At 44.1% G+C, this 20715-nt stretch overlaps 1 protein-coding gene across 1 annotated transcript in view; it reads right to left on the minus strand.

Annotated features, from left to right (window-relative positions):
• Nucleotides 1–2011: 2011 nt before the first annotated feature.
• LOC129694834 (uncharacterized) overlaps nucleotides 2012–20715 on the minus strand; it is a 66998-nt gene continuing 48294 nt past the window's right edge. Inside the window, exons 6-11 of the mRNA XM_055631594.1 lie at nucleotides 16794–16906; nucleotides 13635–13777; nucleotides 12404–12533; nucleotides 10499–10619; nucleotides 7364–7545; nucleotides 2012–3115 (exon numbers count right to left, since the gene is read on the minus strand). Of these exons, the coding sequence (XP_055487569.1) occupies nucleotides 2850–3115; nucleotides 7364–7545; nucleotides 10499–10619; nucleotides 12404–12533; nucleotides 13635–13777; nucleotides 16794–16906 (955 nt within the window). The 3' untranslated portion in view covers nucleotides 2012–2849. The remainder of the gene's footprint in view (nucleotides 3116–7363; nucleotides 7546–10498; nucleotides 10620–12403; nucleotides 12534–13634; nucleotides 13778–16793; nucleotides 16907–20715) is intronic.

Raw genomic sequence — 20715 nt, forward strand, 5'->3', positions numbered from 1 at the left:
GTAAAACCTAGCATTATAGACCTGTTGGTCTATATGACTTTAGTAAGGCCTTTCACAAGGTTCCTCATGGAAGGTTGGTTAAGAAGGTTCAACTGTTGGGTATAAATGCAGGAATAGCAAGATGGATTCAACAGTGGCTGAATGGGAGAAGCCAGAGGGTAATGGTGGATGGCTGTTTATCGGGTTGGAGGCAGGTGACTAGTGGGGTGCCTCAGGGATCTGTGTTGGGTCCTTTGTTGTTTGTCATGTACATCAATGATCTGGATGATAAATTGTGGTAAATTGGATTAGTAAGTATGCAGATGATACCAAGATAGGAGGTGTTGTGGATAATGAAGAGGATTTCCAAAGTCTACAGAGTGATTTAGGCCATTTGGAAAAATGGGCTGAAAGATGGCAGATGGAGTTTAATGCTGATAAATGTGAGGTGCTACACCTTGGCAGGACAAATCAAAATAGGACGTACATGGTAAATGGTAGGGAATTGAAGAATACAGTTGAACAGAGGGATCTAGGTATAACCGTGCATAGTTCCTTGAAGGTGGAATCTCATATAGATAGGGTGGTAAAGAAAGCTTTTGGTATGCTAGCCTTTATAAATCAGAGCATTGAGTATAGAAGCTGGGATGTAATGTTAAAATTGTACAAGGCATTGGTGAGACCAAATCTGGAGTATGGTGTACAATTTTGGTCGCCCAATTATAGGAAGGATGTCAACAAAATAGAGAGAGTACAGAGGAGATTTACTAGAATGTTGCCTGGGTTTCAACAACTAAGTAACAGAGATAGGTTGAATAAGTTAGGTCTTTATTCTCTGGAGCGCAGAAGGTTAAGGGGGGACCTGATAGAGGTCTTTAAAATGATGAGAGGGATAGACAGAGTTGATGTGGACAAGCTTTTCCCTTTGAGAATAGGGAAGATTCAAACAAGAGGACATGACTTCAGAATTAAGGGACAGAAGTTTAGGGGTAATATGAGGGGGAACTTCTTTACGCAGAGAGTGGTGGCGGTGTGGAATGAGCTCCCAGTGGAAGTGGTGGAGGCAGGTTCATTGGTATCATTTAAAAATAAATTGGATAGGCATATGGATGAGAAGGGAATGGAGGGTTATGGTACGAGTGCAGGCAGGTGGGACTAAGGGGAAAAAAATTTGTTCGGCATGGACTTGTAGGGCCGAGATGGCCTGTTTCCGTGCTGTAATTGTTATATGGTTATATGGTTATATGGTAATACAGACTGAAATTCAATAGGATGACAGTGAAACTATTTGGACAACTAGGGTGGGGAGGGATGGAGTGAAAGAGTATACTTGAAGTTGGAGACTCATACCGTTGGATTGTAAGCTGTCCAAACGAAATATGCAATTTGCATTTGGCCTCACTCTGGTAATGGAGGAGGCCCAGGACAGAAAGGTCAGTGTGGGAATGGGAAGGGGGGTTAAAGTGTTTGGCAACCGAGAGATTGAGTAGGCCTAGGCGGACTGATTGAAGGTGCCCAGTATGCGTTACAGGACTTTGGTTAGGCCGTGTTTGGAGCATTGCGTGCCGTTCTGGACGCTCCATTAAAGGAAAGATGTGCAGGCTTTGGAAAGTGACAGGCCCAGTAGTGTCCAACTACTATACTGAAGTGTCCCATAATGCATATCTTATGGAAAGGTAGAACAACAAATGCAAAACTCCAGGCACTGGGCACAGTTACTCTACCTCCTGCCTTCCCCATAGCACAAAGCTGAAGACATCTCACCATGCTTGGGGAGGGAGATAGACATACAGTGCTGGAGGAACTCAGCAGAACAGGCAGCATTCCTGGAGAATAGGTATAGGTGAATTTTCGGGTCAGGACCCTTTTTCTGTCTGACGATGGGTTCGAACCCGAAACATCACAAATTATTTTCTCCCCAGTGTCTGAATAAAGGTTCCGACACAAAATGTCACCTGTTCCTTTCTCCAACATTCTGAAGGATTTCGACCCGAAACATCACCTATCATTTTACTCCGGTCTGAAGAAAGGTCACAAACCAAAAATGTCACCTATTCCTTTTCTCCAAAGAAGCTGCCTGACTTACTGAATTCCTCCAGCACTTTGTGTCTATCTTGATACAAACCAGCATCTGCAGTTCTTTATTCCCACTTGTTTCATCAATCTTGCAGACCATGGATTATCGGTCGTGCTTTGCAGAGACAGGCTTCTCTGTGTGGAGATCCTAGTTAGACTCAGCTACATGTGGTGGGCCACATTGTTCACAAGATATATTCGATTCTGAGTTTAGAAGGATGAGGCGGGACCACGCTGAAAAATTATCGAATAGCGAAAGGCCTGGATAGATTGGTGTGGAATGGATGTTTCCATAAGTAGGAGAGTCTAGGACCAGAGATAATAGCCTCAGTTAAAGATACGAAGGAGATGAGGAAGAATTTGTTTCGTCAGAGGGTGATGAATCGATGGAATTCATTGCCACAGACAGCAGTGGAAGCCAAGTCAATGGATATTTTTTAAGGCAGAGATAGATATTCTTGATTAGTGCGGGTGTCAGGGACATCCATCCTTAGATTAGTTTAGTTTATTTTACAGAGATACAGCGCTGAAACAGGCCCATTGGCCCACCGAGTCCGCGGAGACCAGCGACCCCCTCGCTCACAGTTAACACGATCCGACACACTAGGGACAAATGACCAGTTTTGTTAACCAAGCCGATTAGCCTGTAAACCTGTACGTCTTTGGAGCGTGGGAGGAAACCGGAGCACCCGGAGAAAACTCACACAGGTCACGGGGAGAACGTACAAACTCCGTAAAGACAGCACCCATAGTCAGGATCGAACCCGGGTCTCTGGCACTGTAAGGCAGCAACTCTACCGCTGCTCCACCGTGCCGCTCCTGATCCTTATCCCAACTCCCAAGCAACACAAGTAACGAGTACTTGAGTAGCTGATCATAGTTAAATTCCCACACCTGGGATAAAGTAAACACTTACTTACCTTTGTGTTTCCATCATTCAAATTTGTGCAGTTTAATTGAAACATGTAACAATTGGTATTTAAATCAAATTTTGGAAGTGTCCATTTGACCTCATCCGTGCTTTTGTCGATCATGACATTTATTGGACTGTCGAGTTTAACTGCAAAAAGAGAAGTTATTTCAAAGTCACAACATGGTTGAGACACATCAGAAACAACTCTAAAATTTCACGTGGAATCTTAATGTCGCTTTATTGTTCAACTCCTAGTTCATACGACAATTAAACACTTTTGACTCTTGACACCTCTGTAAATCGCATGCACACAGTTTTGGGAGGTCAACTCACAGAAACATAGAAAATAGGTGCAGGAGCAGGTCATTCGGCCCTTCGAGCCTGCACCGCCATTCAATATGATCATGGCTGATCATCCAACTCAGTATCCCATCCCTGCCTTCTCTCCATACCCCCTGATCCCTTTAGCCCCAAGGGCCACATCTAACTCCCTCTTAAATATAGCCAATGAACTGGCCTCAACTACCTTCTGTGGCAGAGCATTCCACAGATTCACTGTGTCAAAAATGATTTTCTCATCTCGGTCCTAAAAGACCGTCCTTCCCTCTTATCCTTAAATTGTGACCCCTAGTTCTGGACTTCCCCAACATCGGGAATAATCTTCCTGCATCTAGCCTGCCCAACTCGTTCCCCATAAGAGGGTGATGGCTCTGCTATCTATATTCATCTTGTCCAGGTGAGTTGAAAAATGCAAAAGGTACTGGCACATAACACAAAAGGAGACACACGAGATTGCAGATGTTGCAATCCTGAGCAACAGAACAAGAGCCTTCTTCATAAGTTCATAAGTTATAGCCTCTTATGAATTTGGTACATTTTTAAAATTCTAAGGTTACGAGGTCACTCAGAGACTTGATTAACAATAAAACTATGTCTTGATCACAGATTGGAGCTCAGTAAGACTTAATAAGGTCACAAACAGCATGAGATGATTATCGGAGTAGACTTGATGGGCCGAATGGCCTAATTCTGCTCCTATCACTTCTGACCTGATGACCTTATCTTCGCCTTAAGAGTATACATTGACTTGGCCTCCACACCCGCCTGTGGCAATGAATTCCACAGATTCACCACCCTCAGCCTGATGAAGGATCCTGACCCGAAACGTCGTGTTCCCGTTCCCCTCCACAGATGCAGCCTGACCTGCTGAGTTCTTCCAGCACTTTGTTCTTTGCCCATAACACAGAAGAGTATCTGTAACTGTCTGTACAAATGGGTGTCAGAGGTTACGGTTCTTGGTTCTTGGTTTCTTGGTCCTCCAAAATATTCCAAATAGTATTTAAACTGGAGGTGGTGAAACATAGAAACATAGAAATTAAGTGCAGGAGTAGGCCATTCGGCCCTTCGAGCCTGCACCGCCATTCAATATGATCATGGCTGATCATCCAACTCAGTATCCCGTACCTGCCTTCTCTCCACACCCTCTGATCCCCTTAGCCACAAGGGCCACATCTAACTCCCTCTTAAATATAGCCAATGAACTGGCCTCGACTACCTTCTGTGGCAGAGAGTTCCAGAGATTCACCACTCACTGTGTGAAAAAAGTTCTTCTCATCTCGGTTTTAAAAGATTTCCCCCTTATCCTTAAGCTGTGACCCCTTGTCCTCGACTTCCCCAACATCGGGAGCAATCTTCCTGCATCTAGCCTGTCCAAACCCTTAAGAATTTTGTAAGTTTCTATAAGATCCCCTCTCAATCTCCTAAATTCTAGAGAGTATAAACCAAGTCTATCCAGTCTTTCTTCATAAGACAGTCTTGACATCCCAGGAATCAGTCTGGTGAACCTTCTCTGCACTCCCTCTATGGCAATAATGTCCTTCCTCAGATTTGGAGACCAAAACTGTACGCAATACTCCAGGTGTGGTCTCATCAAGACCCTGTACAACTGCAGTAGAACCTCCCTGCTCCTATACTCAAATCCTTTAGCTATGAAAGCTTAATTAAGCCAGAAAGTGTTATTGGGAAGAAAGAGCTACTTTAAATTTAGTTGCATCTGGTTGGGTAACTATAGTTGGGTGGAGATTATTCGATGCTTTAATTGTGTGTGGGAAGAACAAATTGCTGTACACATCTGTCTTTGTAGCTGGGATCACAAATTGGATCGAATGCCCTCGTCTGCTCCTAATTGGTTTGGGTTTAGGTCCCATGCTGCAACTGCGTAGTCCAAATGAGGTCTAACGAGGGTGAAGTATAGCTTCTCCTTGACAAAAGTTGAACAATGATGAAAGTTGCGCCTCAGGAAGTTTAGGACACCTGTTGCTTTCACCGTTGCATGATGAGTCTGACCATTCCAACGCAGATCATTCTGCAATTTGATGCCAAGATACTTGGTTTGTTTGGATTCTCCAAGGGTGGCACCAAGTATATTGTAAGATGTTTCGCCTGGATTCCTCTTTCTGGTGACACGCATGGTTTCACATTTGGAAGGGTTGAACTGCATGCCCCATTGTTGTGACCACTCAACCATAGTATCGAGATCCTTTTGGAGAACATCTTCATCATCAGCTGACTTAATTGGACGGTACAGCAAACAATCATCAGCGAATAGTCTGGTCGTACTTGCGACTTTTTCATGGATGTCATTTATGTAAAGCAAAAATAGGTGTGGGCCAAGTACTGTGCCCTGAGGTGTACCACTCAACACTGGATGCCAATTGGAGCTCTTTCCGTTCACACACACACACGCTGAAGACGTTTTGTCAGGAAACTGGAAATCCATCGTTTCGTGTTGGAACGAATACCATAGAAGTCAAGCTTCCGAAGCAGTCTCTGGTGTGGGATGACATCAAATGCTTTAGAAAAGCATATGGGGAGAAGGCAGGAGAATGGGAGTTGAGAGGGAATGCTAGACCAGCCATGATTGAATGGCCGAGTAGACTTGATGGGCTGAATGACCTAATTATGCAGTTTTAACAGGGGCCCAAGCTTTGTCCATGTGCCTTGGCCATTACAGGCAAAGATTCTAAGTTCTTCTGAATCAACGTAACATCCTGTGCCTGTCGCCCTGTTCCTCAACAACCATCATCGCCAACACATTACTACAATCTACAAAGGAGATAGTGAGCGACTTCAAGAGGTGAAGTGGTACACATAGCCTGGTTTGCATTGACGACACCAAAGTAGAGATGGGTAAATTATTTAAAGGATTCGGAGTAAATTTCACCAATGTCCTGGACCACCCATGTTGAAGCAATGGCCTTAGAAGTCTTAGGAAGTTCGGCATGTCCCTAATAACGTTCACGAACCTCTACAGCATTTTATTGGGATGTATCACAGCTTGGTTTGGGAACAGCTCCATACAAGACCGAGAGAAATTGTGGACGCAGCCCAGACCATCACCCAAACCAACCTCCCTTCCATTGACTCCATTTATGCGTCATGCTGCCTCGGCAAGGCCAGCAGCGTAATCAATGACGAGTCACACCCTGGCCACTCTCTCTTCTCCCCTCTCCCATCGGGCAAAAGGTACAGAAGTATGAGAATGCACACCTCCAGATACAGGGACAGTTTCTACCCAGCTGTTATCAGGCAAATGAACTATCCTACCAACAACTAGAGAGCAGTCCTGAGCTACTATCTATCATACAGGAGACCCTCAGCTTTATTTTGCACTATATGTTATTCACGTTAGTTCCTTATCATGTATCTGTACACTGTGGATGACTCGATTGTAATCATGTTGAGAAGAAAGACTGGAGAAACTCGGCTTGTACTCCTGCACCTATTTTCTATGTTTCCAATCCAATCCAATCCAACTTTAAGAATAAACAAGACATCATAAACAGACACAATAACAGCTCACATGAGGCGCAAAAATTACATATGAAATACAACAATAAATTAAAAGACAAAAAACATGAGTAAAAATAATAGCAACGGAATAAAAGCAATCAAAAAATAAGAAATTAAATCAAGTAAATAAATAAAGTCGACATCTTACTGGGTATCAAAGGCCACGGAGAAGAGATGGGTTTTAAGAAGTGATTTAAAAACAGACAGAGAAGAGGCCTGTTTAATGTGGAGAGGCAGATCGTTCCATAATTTGGGTGCCGACACAGCAAAGGCACGGTCCCCTCTGAGCTTCAGCTTAGTTTTAGGCCCACTCAGGAGCAGCTGATTATCTGACCTGAGACATGTTTCTATGTCTATGTATTGTCCTTCTGCTGACTGGTTAGCACACGATAAAAGCTTTTAACTGTACCTTGGTACAAGTGACAATAAGCTAAACTCAAACTCAAATCTTCTCCCGATCAATCACTATCTGCTACTTTTCCATCTACTGATATTTCAATTATGCTTCACCAGAAAAAAAACCCCCCATACAAAATGCCTTACAGAAATGGTATGGGTTCACTATTCTGCAATACGGCAATTTGTCTTTCTTGTTCACTTCACTGATACAGATGATAATCTCGATGGTATCTTCAATGCGAATATTTTCGTTGACACAGCCAATGTTCCTCCCTCCATCCACCAGGTAATCTGTGCAGTTGTACACAGGGGATGGGTTTCGCTCCCTTAAAAAGAAAATTGAGAAGTAAACTCTACAAAATAAAGACGGATAGGTCTGCACAGATCGACAGGGGAACGGGACAGACAGAGAGAGAGAGACACCTGACCCATCCATATCTCTGTGGCTCCCTCTCCCCTGACTCTCAGTCTGAAGAAGGTCTTGACCCCTGAGCATTTATCGGTACGGGGCCTGTACTCGCTGGAATTTAGAAGAATGAGGGGGGTTCCTCATTAAAACGTACAGAATAGTGAAATAGTGAATAGTGAAAGGCTTGGTTGGAGTGGATGTGGAGAGGATGTTTCCAATAATGGGAGAGTCTAGGACTGGAGGTCATAGCCTCAGAAATAAAGGACTTCCTTTTGGAAGGAGATGAGGAGGGATTTCTTTAATCAGAGGGTGGTGAATCTGTGGAATTCTTTGCAACAGAAAGCTGCGGAGGCCGACAATTGATATTTTTAAGGCAGAGATAGATAGATTCTTGTTATAGTACAGGTGTCAGGGGTTATGGGGAGAAGGCAGGAGAATGGGGTTAGGAGGGAGAGATAGAATAGCAATGATGGAATGGCGGAGTAGACGTGATGGGCCGAATGGCTTAATGCTGGTCCCATCACTTGTGACCTTGTGTCCTTATGGCCCGAAACGTCACCCATTCCAACTCTCCAGATAAGCTGCCTGTCCCACTGGAGTTACTCAAGCATTTGGGGGGGGGGGGGGGGGGGGGGGAGAGAGAGAGAGAGAGAGCGAGAGAGAGAGAGAGAGAGAGAGAGAGAGAGAGGTGAGAGAGAGTTGAGAGAGAGAGAGAGAGAGAGAGAGAGAGAGAGAGCAGAGTGAGAGAGAGAGAGAGAGAGAGAGAGAGAGAGAGAGAGAGAGAGGGGGGGGGGGGTAGGGGGGGAGGGGAGGGGGGGAGGGGGAGAGGGGAGTGAGAGGATGGATGGATGGATGAATGGCCAGTAAGTAGATGGTGGTGAATCTGTGGAATTCGTTGCCACAAAAAGCTATGGAGGCCAAGTCAGTGGATATATTTAACACAGAGATATTAGATTCTTGATTAGTAAGGGAGTCAAGTGTTATGGGGAGAATGCAGGAGAATGGGGCTAGGAGGTAGAGAGGGATCAGCCGTGATTGAATGGCGCAATAGGCTTGATGGGCAGAATGGCCTAATTCCACAGATTCACAACTGGCTGAAAAGGTTTTCCCTCATCTCAGTCTTAAATGGCCGATCCCTTTTCTTAGAATGTGACCCCTAGTTGGGGCTTGGTCATACAAGACTGGTGGGTCAAAGCTCGGTGCAGCATCTTTCAATCAGACATTGTGGTAGGGATCAGGGGCCAAATTCTTAAACTGTGACCCCTAGTTCTGGTTTATTGGTCGGTACAGACTCGGTGGGTCAAAGGTCCTGTTTCCATGCAGCATCTTTCAATCAGACAGGTCGGTATTTCAATGGATAAATTAAAAGATAGATAAATAGAATAAACAGGCACAAAGACATATAATGAAAGAAAGGGTTGACTGGGCTGGTATTCACTGGAATTTAGAAGGATGAGAGGATATCTTATAGAAACATATAAGATTCTTAAAGGATTGGACAGGCTAGATGCCGGAAAAAGATTCCCGTTGTTGGGGGTGTCCAGAACCAGGGGTCACAGTTTAAGAATAAGGGGTCGGCCATTTAGGACTGAGATGAGGAAAAACGTTTCCACCCAGAAAGTTGTGAATCTGTGGAATTCTCTGCTACAGGAGTCAGTGGAGGCCAATTCACTGGATGTTTTCAAGATTAACTCTAAATTAACTCTAATTTAGCTCTGAGGTCTAAAGGAATCAAGGGATAGGGGGAAAAGCAGAAATGGGGTACTGATTTTAGATGATCAGCCATGATAATATTGAATGGCATTGGTGGCTCGAAGGGCCGAATGGCCTACTCTTGTACATTTTTCTCTGTTTCTATGGCAGGTGAGACTGACAACAGGCAGTGAGATGGTAAATAGGTAAATAGGTAAAGAAAGCAAACTGGATAGATTGGTTGGTGGATGGATAAATGAACAAAGAGAGACATAAACACGGTGGCGCGGCGATAGAATTGCCGCCGTACAGCGCCAGGTCCCGGGTTCGATCCTGATCAAGGGTGCTGTCTGTACGGATGTTTATACATTCTCCCTGTGACCACATGGGTTTTCTCAGGGTGCTCCGATTTCTTCCTACATTCGAAAGACGTACAGTTTTTGCAGGTTCATTATAAATTATCCCTGGTGTGTTGGATAGAACTAGTGCACAGGTGATCGCCGGCTGGCCTGGACTTGGTGGGCCGAAGGGCCTGTCTCCACACTGTATTGCTAAACTGAATTAACTAAATGGAATCACACACACACACACACACACACACACACACACACCACACACACACACACACACACACACACACACACACACACACACACACACACACACACACACACACACACACACACACACACACACACACACACACACACACACACACACACACACACACACACACACACACACACACACACACACACACACACACACACACACACAACACACACCTTTAGTTGACCGAGATGAGAAAAACATTTTTCACACAGAGAGTGGTGAATCTCTGGAACTCTCTGGAGTTAGATGTGGCTAAAAGGGATCAGGGGGCTTGAAGAGAAGGCAGGCACAGGATACTGAGTTGGATGATCAGCCATGATCATATTGAATGGCGGTGCAGGCACGAAAGGCCGAATGGACGAATCCTGCACCTATTTTCTATGTTTCTACGTTTCTATGATAGGCCAGGTTTGGAAGGATGTGGACTAAATGCGGGCAGGTGGGACTAGTGTAACTGGGACATGTTGGCCAGTGTGGACAAGTTGAACTGAAGGGCCTGTTTCCACGCAGTACCACTCTATCACTGTATGACTCAGAAATATATATTGATTGAGATCCTTCTTTACCTGTAGGACAAATTGAATTGTGCACCCTCCGATGCATGTTCGGTAACATCCCAACTGCAGTTCATGTACAGCTTACCATAGAAAATGCAAGTCAAGTTGTCAACTGAAGCGAATAATTCACCTGAATGAACAAAAGTGAGAATACATCCATCTTTTACATGTAGATGCAATTAAACGTTCTTCTATTCCAATCCCATCATAATAAATCAAGGTTTCATTGGTAATATGTGTCTCTAGTGTCACGACTCTAGTGTCATGTTTATCACTTTGGACTTTAGATTTTACTTTAGAGATACAGCACAGAAACAAGCCCTTCAGCCCGCTGAGTCTGTGCCAATCAGAGATCATCCCATGCATTAACACTATCCTACACACTAGGGACAAATTTACAACTTACCGGAGCCAATTAACCCACAATTCTGCACATCCTTAGAGTTTGGGAGGAAGGTGGAGCATCCGGAGTAAATACACGGGGTCACAGAGAGAATGTATAGACTCCCTACACACAGCACCCGTAGTCAGGATCGAACCCGGGTCTCTGGCGCTGTAAAGCAGCGACTCTGCTGCCATAAAGATTCAGCTCATGAAAACTCATCGTTATTGTGTCAGGACACAGCTGGGACAGTTAGTTGGAACAGTGGGATATGGAGGAATCTGATCACTTCCTGAAACCTAATTAAGCCTGAAACATTGTTGTTTTGTACATAACAAGATGTCAAACAGAACCTTAAGTGTAGTGTTTAAGAGACTTTGTCTGGGATATGATGGTAATGGTGGGATACAGATCATGTGTTGGGCAGATGAGATTATTTTATATTGGCATCATGTTCTCCACGGACATTATGGGCCAAAGAGCCTGTTCCTGTCTGTGCTGTTCTATATTCCATGTTCCATGTTGTAGATGGTACAACAACAGAAAACATCAGTAAAACCTAATGGTCCAGGCACAGTGGTTCAGCAGTAGAGTTGCTGCCTTACAGCTCCAGAGGCCCGTGTTCGACCCTGACCAAGGTGCTGTCTGTATAGAATTTGTACGTTCTCCCTGTGACTGCGTGGGTTTTCACCGAGATCTACGGTTTCCTACCACTCCCCAAAGATATACAGATTTGTAGGTTAATTGGCTTTGGTGAAAGATTGTAAAATTGTCCCCTAGTGCAGGATAATGTTTCTGTACAAGGACCGCTGGTCGTTGCGAACTCGGTGGGCTGAAGGTCATATAACCACACTGTATCTCTGAACTAAACCATGGTCTCAACTAAATTATCCACAAGACTAATTTACAGCTTACAACCCATTGATTTCTCTAACTTCGTAACCCCGGCAATCCCTTTATCTCTATCCCTCCCCCACCCAAGTTGCACCAGCTTCTCGTTTTCACCCAACAAACGGCTAACAATGGCCTGTTTACTTTATCATCGTAACTTTTTTGCATATCTTTCATTCATTGTTCTTTATCTCTCTACATCACCATCTATATTTCTAATTTCCCTTATCCCTATCTAGTCTGAAGAAGGGTCTCGACCCGAAACGTCGCCCCTTCCTTCTCTCCAGAGATGCTGCCTGTGCCGCTGAGTTACTCCAGCCTTATGTGTCTATCTACAAGAATAATTTATCCCATCGGTAACTGTACATCAGCAGTAATCCATTGACTTTGGCAGTCTCTGAGTTGGTGCATGCTAAAGGACCATCAGCGTGTGACTTCAACCGTGCTAATTACACACTTGTATCATTGTACTGATTTGACATTACACTGACACAACATGTGAAATCCTTGCCCCATCTCATTCCAAACTTTAATTACCTTTCTAGAACCATGGATCAAACGCCTCATTCCTTGTTCCCCATTTACCCAATGAAAGAACAAAACAGAAAGCCATTCGACAAGCCATTCAAATGGAAACCCACCTGACAGATTAAACGTTCTCTCAGTCCAATTGCTAGTTATTGTTCCATTTCTAAGCCTCACTCGAGCATGTAGTCCTCGGTGTAATTCCAAATCCCGCTTCTCTTGATGTTCTTTCACAAAGTATTTCATCTAAATTAAAATAAAAGCAAAATTAAAATCTCTTTGCGTTAATAGCGAATCGCAAGAGATGAACATTCGAGGTTGAAATGATTGACTCCATTTATACCTCACGCTAACTCGGCAAGGCCAGCAGTATAATCAAGGACGAGTCGCTCCCTGGTCACTCCCTCTTCTCCCCTCTCCCATCACGCAGAAGGTATGGAAGTGTGAAAACACACACCGCCCGATTCAGGGTCAGTTTCTTCCCAGCTGTTATCAGGCAACTGAATCATCCTACCACAACCAGAGAGCAGTGCTGAACTACTATCTACCTGTCTGGTGACGCCTGGACCATCCTTGATCGGACTTTGCTGGCTTTACATTGCTCTAAACGTTATTCCCTTATCATGTATCTGTACACTGTAATTGGATCGATTGTATTGTCTTTCTGCTGACTGGTTAGCGCGCAACAAAAGCTTTACACTGTACACCGGTACATGTGACAATAAACTAAACTGAAATTACTGAAACCACTCATGAACTATGATCTCCGTTATTGGACAATTACACATTTTAAAAGACATTTGGACAGATTATAAGGTTAGAAAGGATTTGATGGAAAAAAAAGACCATGGGTGCTGGGGCAACTCTGCGGGTCAGGCAGCATCTCTGGGGAACAGGGAGGTGATGTTTGAGATCAGGACCCCTCTTCAGAGACTGGTTAGCATGCAACAAACGCTTTTCATTATTCCTTGGTACACATGACGATAAACTAACCACAAACTCAAAAGGTCCCACCTGGAAACGCTATCTGTCCATGTTCTCCAGAGATGTTTCCTGACCCGCTGAATTACTCCAGCAATTTGTGCCTTCTATTGTCAACTAGCACCTGCAGTTCCTTGTGTTGCTGAAGGATTTAGAGAGTTATGGGGCAAAGGCAGGCAAATAGCACTAGTCCAAGATGCCAATTTGGATGGCATGGACAAGGTGGGCCAAAGACCTGTTTGTATAACTCAATGAGTCTATGACTCCACTCTTTCAGGAAGATAGGAATATGCAGACGGAAATGAAGTTACAGTGCCATTAAAATAATATATTTTTACATATTTGGAGAGATTGGATGAAATCTACCTCGGGGTCTTTTGAATCGAGGTAGCTGTAATTTAGTTCATATTTCATGCCCTCTGTACACGTGCAGTTTCCTTCCCAAGACACGGTGTACTCTCCGAGACTTCCGTGGGATATAGAAATATTTCTGGGTGGATTCCTCTTAACTTTGGGAGAAAATGTTAGCTGAATTAGTAAATGAACAAATGTTGTAGGCAAGTGCAAGGCACGCATTGTCCAAACTTCAACATCTTGTTGAACAGCCAAAGAAAGGAGCAGAAACACATTGCCGAAGAATTAGCAAATCTCTCACCGTTTAAAACAGACATCCCATTCACTACTCTTCTTATTTTCACCTGTTACTCAGGTTTACTTTCCTTTCGGCTTCAGAGATACAGCACGGAAACAGGCCCTTCGGCCCACCGAGTCCGCGCCGACCAGCAATCACCCCGTGCACTAGCACTACTCAACACACTTACAATTAACAATTTTCCCGAAGCCAATTCACCTACAAATCCGTACGTCTTTGGAGTGTGGGAGGAAAGCGGAGCACCCGGAGAAAACCCACGCGGGTCACAGAAGGTACAAACTCAAGTTCATGTTCGCATTTATTGTCACTTAACCAATTAAGGTGCAGTGAAATTTGAGTTACGACTCTGTACAGACAGCACCCGTACTCAGGATCGAACCCGGGCCTCTGGCGTTGTAAGGCAGCAGCTCTACTGCTACGCCACTGTATCGCCCATTAAAATGGCTCCTTGGGTTTTGACAGTAACTGTGTCAAGTTGGTATCTCAATTGGACCAGAAGGTGGTTTTGGATGACACGAGTTTTAAGGTAGACATTGTCGATTACCTAAGCAATCCTAAAACATTTAAATTTACACATTGGAATACCTTCAAGATATGCTATTTTGCAATGAATATAAGATGTTTCTGCTGGCATTAATAAATTATAGATTTATGACCAGGCCCAATGCATATTGCAGCCTGAGTTCCAGCTGCATCTTAATTTTTTTCACTGTAAGTCAGTCCACGTGACAATAAACTAAACTGCTGGGGTAATGATATCAACCATAATAAGGTGAATACTAAAAGCAATCAACAAACTACATATTATACTATACCTTGATGTGAAAATATTTCATTTACAAAGGTTCCAAATAAGCTAGAAAGAGTGCAATGAAGATAAGATGGGAAAACTGCAGAGAAAGTTTACGAGGATGTTGCCAGGACTCGAGGGCCTGAGCTACAGGGAAAGGTTGGACAGGCTAGGACTTTATTCCTTGGAATGCAGGAGACCAGTCGAACAGTCCAAACGCAGGATGGGAGCTGTCTTTGATGATCTTCTTTGCCCTGCTAAGGCAGCGGGAGGTGTAGATGTCCATCAGGGAGGGGAGAGGGCAGCCAATGATCCTCTGAACCCCTCTGCCACGCATACAAACAAACAAATAAGATGATAGTTTTAGTAATATTCTAGACCAAGTGGGTCCCGTTGGGTCCCATTCCCACAACGCAATATTCCACCACTCACCCAAAACCCTCAACTGTGCAGGCGTGGCAGAGGGGTTCCCGTTGTGATGCTAGAGATCACCATTGTGACACGAGGGGAAAGTGAAAGCAATGCTTTATTTTTTAAAGTTTAAAACATCAATAACTTGTAACATAAACCATCAATCTCAGCAAAATTTGTTTAATTTACATCACAGGGCAATAGTGAGTAAGGTGGGCCAAAAATTGTAGTGCTATCTTGTACCATTTTTACACAAATACAAACCAGGCAAACAAGCGGATAAACAAACACGATGAGAGTTTTTAGTAATATAGAGATAAACCAAATGCAAGCATATGATACTAGATTAAATGGGACATCTTGGTCGACAAGGACGAGTTACGCCAAAGGGCTTGTTTCCATGCTGTGTGAATCTGTGATTCTAAACATGTGCAAAGTTTATTTTCACCCCTAATTTCAACCCTAAGACCCAGAAGAGCAAAGTTAACAGAATATTTCACTGGAGGAACAAGAAACTACATTCACAAGGAATTCAGTGAAAAGAAACATACTTGCAGAGAGTGTGTAGCCTACAGAGTGTGCTAGTGTGTAGCCTATTGAAACATATAAGATTGTTAAGGGTTTGGACACACTAGAGGCAGGAAACATGTTCCCGATGTTGATGTTGGGGGAGTCCAGAACCAGGGGCCACAGTTTAAGAATAAGGAGTAAGCCATTTAGAACGGAGACAAGGAAACACTTTTTCGCACAGAGAGTGGTGAGTCTGTGGAATTCTCTGCCTAAGTGGAGGCAGGTTCTCTGGATGCTTTCAAGAGAGCTAGATAGGACTCTTTAAAAGGAGAAGGCAGGAACGGGGCACTGATTGGGGATGATCAGCCATGATCACATTGAATGGCGGTGCTGGCTCGAAGGGCCGAATGGCCTACTCCTGCACCTATTGTCTATTGTCTAACTCATTGTAATGAAGGCCAGGTTTGGGAGAAGTCAATGGTTTCATGGTTCCAATGGTGAACTGAGGGAAGATAATGTGCAGATCTTCAAGGACAGGGAAGGGAGTGGGACGGCTCAACTAGGAATCGTCACAGATGGAAAGGCCTCCAGGTATCATGAAACGAAAATCTGGACGGAGAAGGGATTGCAGTGGCTCCACCAGCAACTGTCACAGACAGGTATCATCATGAACCCAAAATCCTCCTTCATCCCACAACAATTCTATGATTCCCCTGGAAAGTATTACGTTTATAGAGATACAGTGTGGAAGCAGGACATTCGGCCCATCGAGTCCGCGCTGATCAACGATCACCCATACGCTAGTTCCAGGGACAATTTACAGAAGCCAATTGCCTTGCAAACCTGCACGTCTTTGGAGTGTGGGAGAAAACCGGAGCACGGAAAGACCCAGGCAGTCGCAGGGAGAACAGACAAACTCCCTACCAACAGCACCCGTAGTCAGGATCGAACCCGGGTCACTGATGCTGTAAGGCAGCAACTCTACTGCTGCACCAACCTTTGTAGCACTGGAGAGGACAAAATTTGGCCATCACAGGGAAGGAACTCTCCTTAAAATAAGTCACTTGTGGCAATGACGTTTTAGGAAATTGTAAAGTATTGCAAACATTCGGGTTCCACCTTGTCGCAAGTAATTGAACATAAATCAGCTGAATTTACTCACTTATTTCCTCCATGGTTTCTGCATTTACTATCGTAGTCCAAAGAGCAGCCAATAACAGCAAAGATTTAGTCACCATGTTGACAAAGTGAATGCAACAAAACTTCCAGCATAACCTACGGAAGAGTACACAAGCTAGTTAAAATACGTTGCAAAGGATTTAATTATCTTATAGTTGGATACAAAGCCAGAACTCAAATTCCTGTTCAAATATTCATCAGTGAAAATAATATTCAGTGAGTTTGTAACCTTTTCTGGGCCCAGAACGCAGATGTAATCACGAGGAAGGAGCAGTAGTGTCTCTTTAGTTTAAGTTTTAGTTTCATTTAGAGATACAGCACGGAAAGAGGCCCTTCGGCCCATTGAGTCCGCACTGACCAGTGATCCCCGCACAGTAACACTATCCTACACCAAGGACAATTTTTACATATATACCCGGTCAATTAACCTGCAAACCTGTACGCCTTTGGGGTGTGGGAGAAAACCGAATTTCTTGGAGAAATCCCACGCAAGCCACGGGCAAAACATACAAACTCCGTACAGACAAGCACCGGTAGCCAGGTTCAAATCTGGGTCTCTGCGCTGTATGCACTGTAAGGCAGTAACTCTACCGCTGCACCACCGTGCCACCTTCCATTAGACTTTTAAAGAGAATCAAATGTATGTATTCAATTATTAAATATAATATTTACAATACAATAAAACAAAACAGAACCCACCGCCATAATACAAGACAAACAAATATACTAAATAAACTACTTATACAACTACGTAGCAATCCTTGTCAAGGATGCATTCAACTCCCCGCGGTGCCCAGCTGTCCCGGAAATCTCCCAGGGTGCCCGTGGACAGCGTGGAGTAGCGCTTTGCTTCTTGGTAGGCGCAAGGAACTGCAGGAGTTGGCTTTACACGAAAAATACACAAGGTGTTTGAGTTTAGTTTGAGTTTATTGCCACATGAACAGTGTACAGTGCACAGATACAGCGATAAGCGTTTGTTGCGTGCTAATCGGTCAGTGGAAAGACAATACATGATTACAACCAAGCCATCCACAATGTTCAGGTACATGATAAGGGGAACAACATGAATAACGTTTAGTGCAAGATAAAGTCCAGTAAAGTCAAAGACACCAACTGCGGGAATAACTCAGCGGGTCGGGCAGCATCTCTGGAGAACATGGATAGGGTCTCGACACAAAACGTCACCTCTCTTTTTGCTCCAAACTTGCTGCCTGACTCTATGAGTTCCTCCAGCACTTTGTGTCTTTATTCAACTTCTGGTATTTTGACTTGGAACTGAATGCCCAAGATACTGAGCCGCAGGTTTCACCTCCACTGTTTTATTATATAGAATGGACTGACTGCAAGGATGAAACTAAATAGGACACTAAGAGGAACTGAAATGTTCTGAAAATGATGAAAATGCATTGACTATGATGGGCAGGTGTAGTGTGCAGGTGATTAATATATATCTCCCGGGCAATTTTTTTCTAAATTTATAAAGTTTATTTATACACAGTTGTCAGTCTGATGCAGAGCTGCGTGGAGACACTAAAACTGGTCTGCAATGAGGCATAACAAATAAGCAGTTCAGTTCACTTTCAGTTTAGTTTATTGTCACGTGTACCGGGTACATTGAAAAGCTTTTGTTGCATGCTATCCAGGCAGTGGAAAGACAATACATGATTACAATCGAGCCATTTACAGTGTATATATACATGATAAGGGAATAACGTTTGGTGCAAGGTAAGTCAGTAACGTCCAACCAAATATAGTCTGAGGGTCACCAATGAGGTAGATAGTAGTTCAGCATTGCTCTCTGGTTGTGGTAGGATGATTCAGTTGCCTGATAACAGCTGGGAAGAAACTGTCCCTGAATCTGGATTTGTGCGTTTTCACATTTCTATACCTTTTGCCCAATGGGAGAAGGGAGTAGAGGGAGTGGCCAGGGTGTGACTCTTCCTTGATTATACAGCTGGCCTTGTCGAGGCAGCGTGAGGTATAAAAAGCAAAGAGAAGCTGCTCCTCACAGTTTTCTGGTGGATGTCAAATATTCTTCCCCAATATTGGAAGATGAGGATCAACAATGGTTAATGCAAAATACACTTTGGTTGGATGAACCGCGAGGTCACGGTTTACTTGGAAGCGGTGGGGTTATATGAGGCAGAGACAGAACAGTTCCGGGTTTCATAGTCCCTCCCCCCTCCCACCAGCAGGGGCAGTAGAGAGAATGGCAACATTTTTTAAAACATTAATATCTCTCTGATTTTTCATCAATGGGAAAAAGCCTCCAATCCAGTCCGGCAGAGGGGGCTCTGGGCGAGGTGGCCAAAAACGACGGCCGTAAGTGGTGGCGTTCTCTCGGAAATCACATCGCAGTGAGGCAAAAGCGGTCAAGATCTTACTTTTAGTAATATAGATGTTCGCAAATGCATTGTGAATAGTGCGTAAAGCACATGGGGATAAAGGGGAACGCAAAATGTTGGATAGAATGATTGGGTAATGTCTCGGGTTGGGAACCTTCTTCAGACTGATCCTCAAATGAAATCTTGCCTATCTATTCCCTCCACAGATCCTTCCTGCTGAGATAGAACATAGAACACCACGAACAGACCTTGTGGCCCACAATGTTCATCAGCTCATAAGCCATGGGAGCAGAATTAGGCCATTCAGCCCATCAAGTATATTCCACCATTCAATCATGGCTGATCTATCTCTCCCTCCTACCACATTCACCTGTCTTCTCTCCATGACTCTTGACACTCTTACTAATCAATACCCACCTTAAAAATACCCAAAGACCTGACCTCCACGTCCATCTGTGGCAATGAATTCCATGGATTCACCACCCTCTGGCTGTAGAAATTGCTCCTTATCTCCTTTCTAAAGGTACATCCTTTTATTCTGAGTGTGCCCTCTGGTCCTAGACTCTCCCACTAGTGGAAACATCCTCTGCACATCCACTCGATCCAGGCCTTTCACTATTCGGTAGGTTTCAATGAGGTTCTCCCTCACCGTTCGAAACTCCAGCAAGTACAGGCCCAGCGCCATCAAACATTCAATGTCTGTACTAAATATTATGCCAAGACCAAGTCTTATCTGCCTGTAGATTGTCCTTCCACCACAACCCTCTTTCTTCTATCAGTGAGTCAGTTCTGAATCCATATGACCACGTCACTATTAATCCCATGCATCTTATTCTACTGGATCAGCCTACCATAGGGGTTTACTAAAATCCATGCAGACAACATCCACCACCCTACCCTCATCGATCACATTCGTCACCTCCTCATAAAACTCAATCAAGTTAGTTAGACACCACCTGCCACGTACAAAGCCATGCTGACTGTCCCTGATTAACCCATTCTCTTCCAAATGAGATCTTGAAGAATCCTCTCCTGTAGCTTCCCTACCACTGGGGTGATATCGACTTCACGTCTTAAACAAAGGAACAACATTAGCTACTATCCAGCCCTCTGAGATCTTATCTGTGGCTAGAGTTACTCCAGCACCGAATATAGACATAAAATGCTGAAGTCTTCTTCTTGCGTTTGAGGCAGCAGGGGTTCCAGTGGCTTGCAAAAGTTTTCATAACCCTTGAACTTTCAGTTTTTTATTTGTAAAAAAATTTGAAAACCATGTATCATTTTCCTTCCACCACAATTATGCACCACTTTGTGTTGGTCTATCACATAAAATCCCAATAAAATACATTTACGTTTGTGGTTGTAACGTGACAAAATGTGGAAAAGATCAAGGGGTATGAATACTTTTGCAAGCCACTGTATGTGACAGCCTCCAGGCACTGTAGCCAGTTCAATGTGCTGGTGTCGAGGGCCCTGAGGTCTACCCCTCCACCAGGGGGGGCGGAGGACAGGGCAGTCGAAAATGCCGTGCTGCTGTGCTGTTTGCAGGATCTGCTCCAC

Source organism: Leucoraja erinacea, unplaced genomic scaffold (genome assembly GCF_028641065.1).
Source record: "Leucoraja erinacea ecotype New England unplaced genomic scaffold, Leri_hhj_1 Leri_817S, whole genome shotgun sequence".
Classification (NCBI taxonomy): domain Eukaryota; kingdom Metazoa; phylum Chordata; class Chondrichthyes; order Rajiformes; family Rajidae; genus Leucoraja; species Leucoraja erinaceus.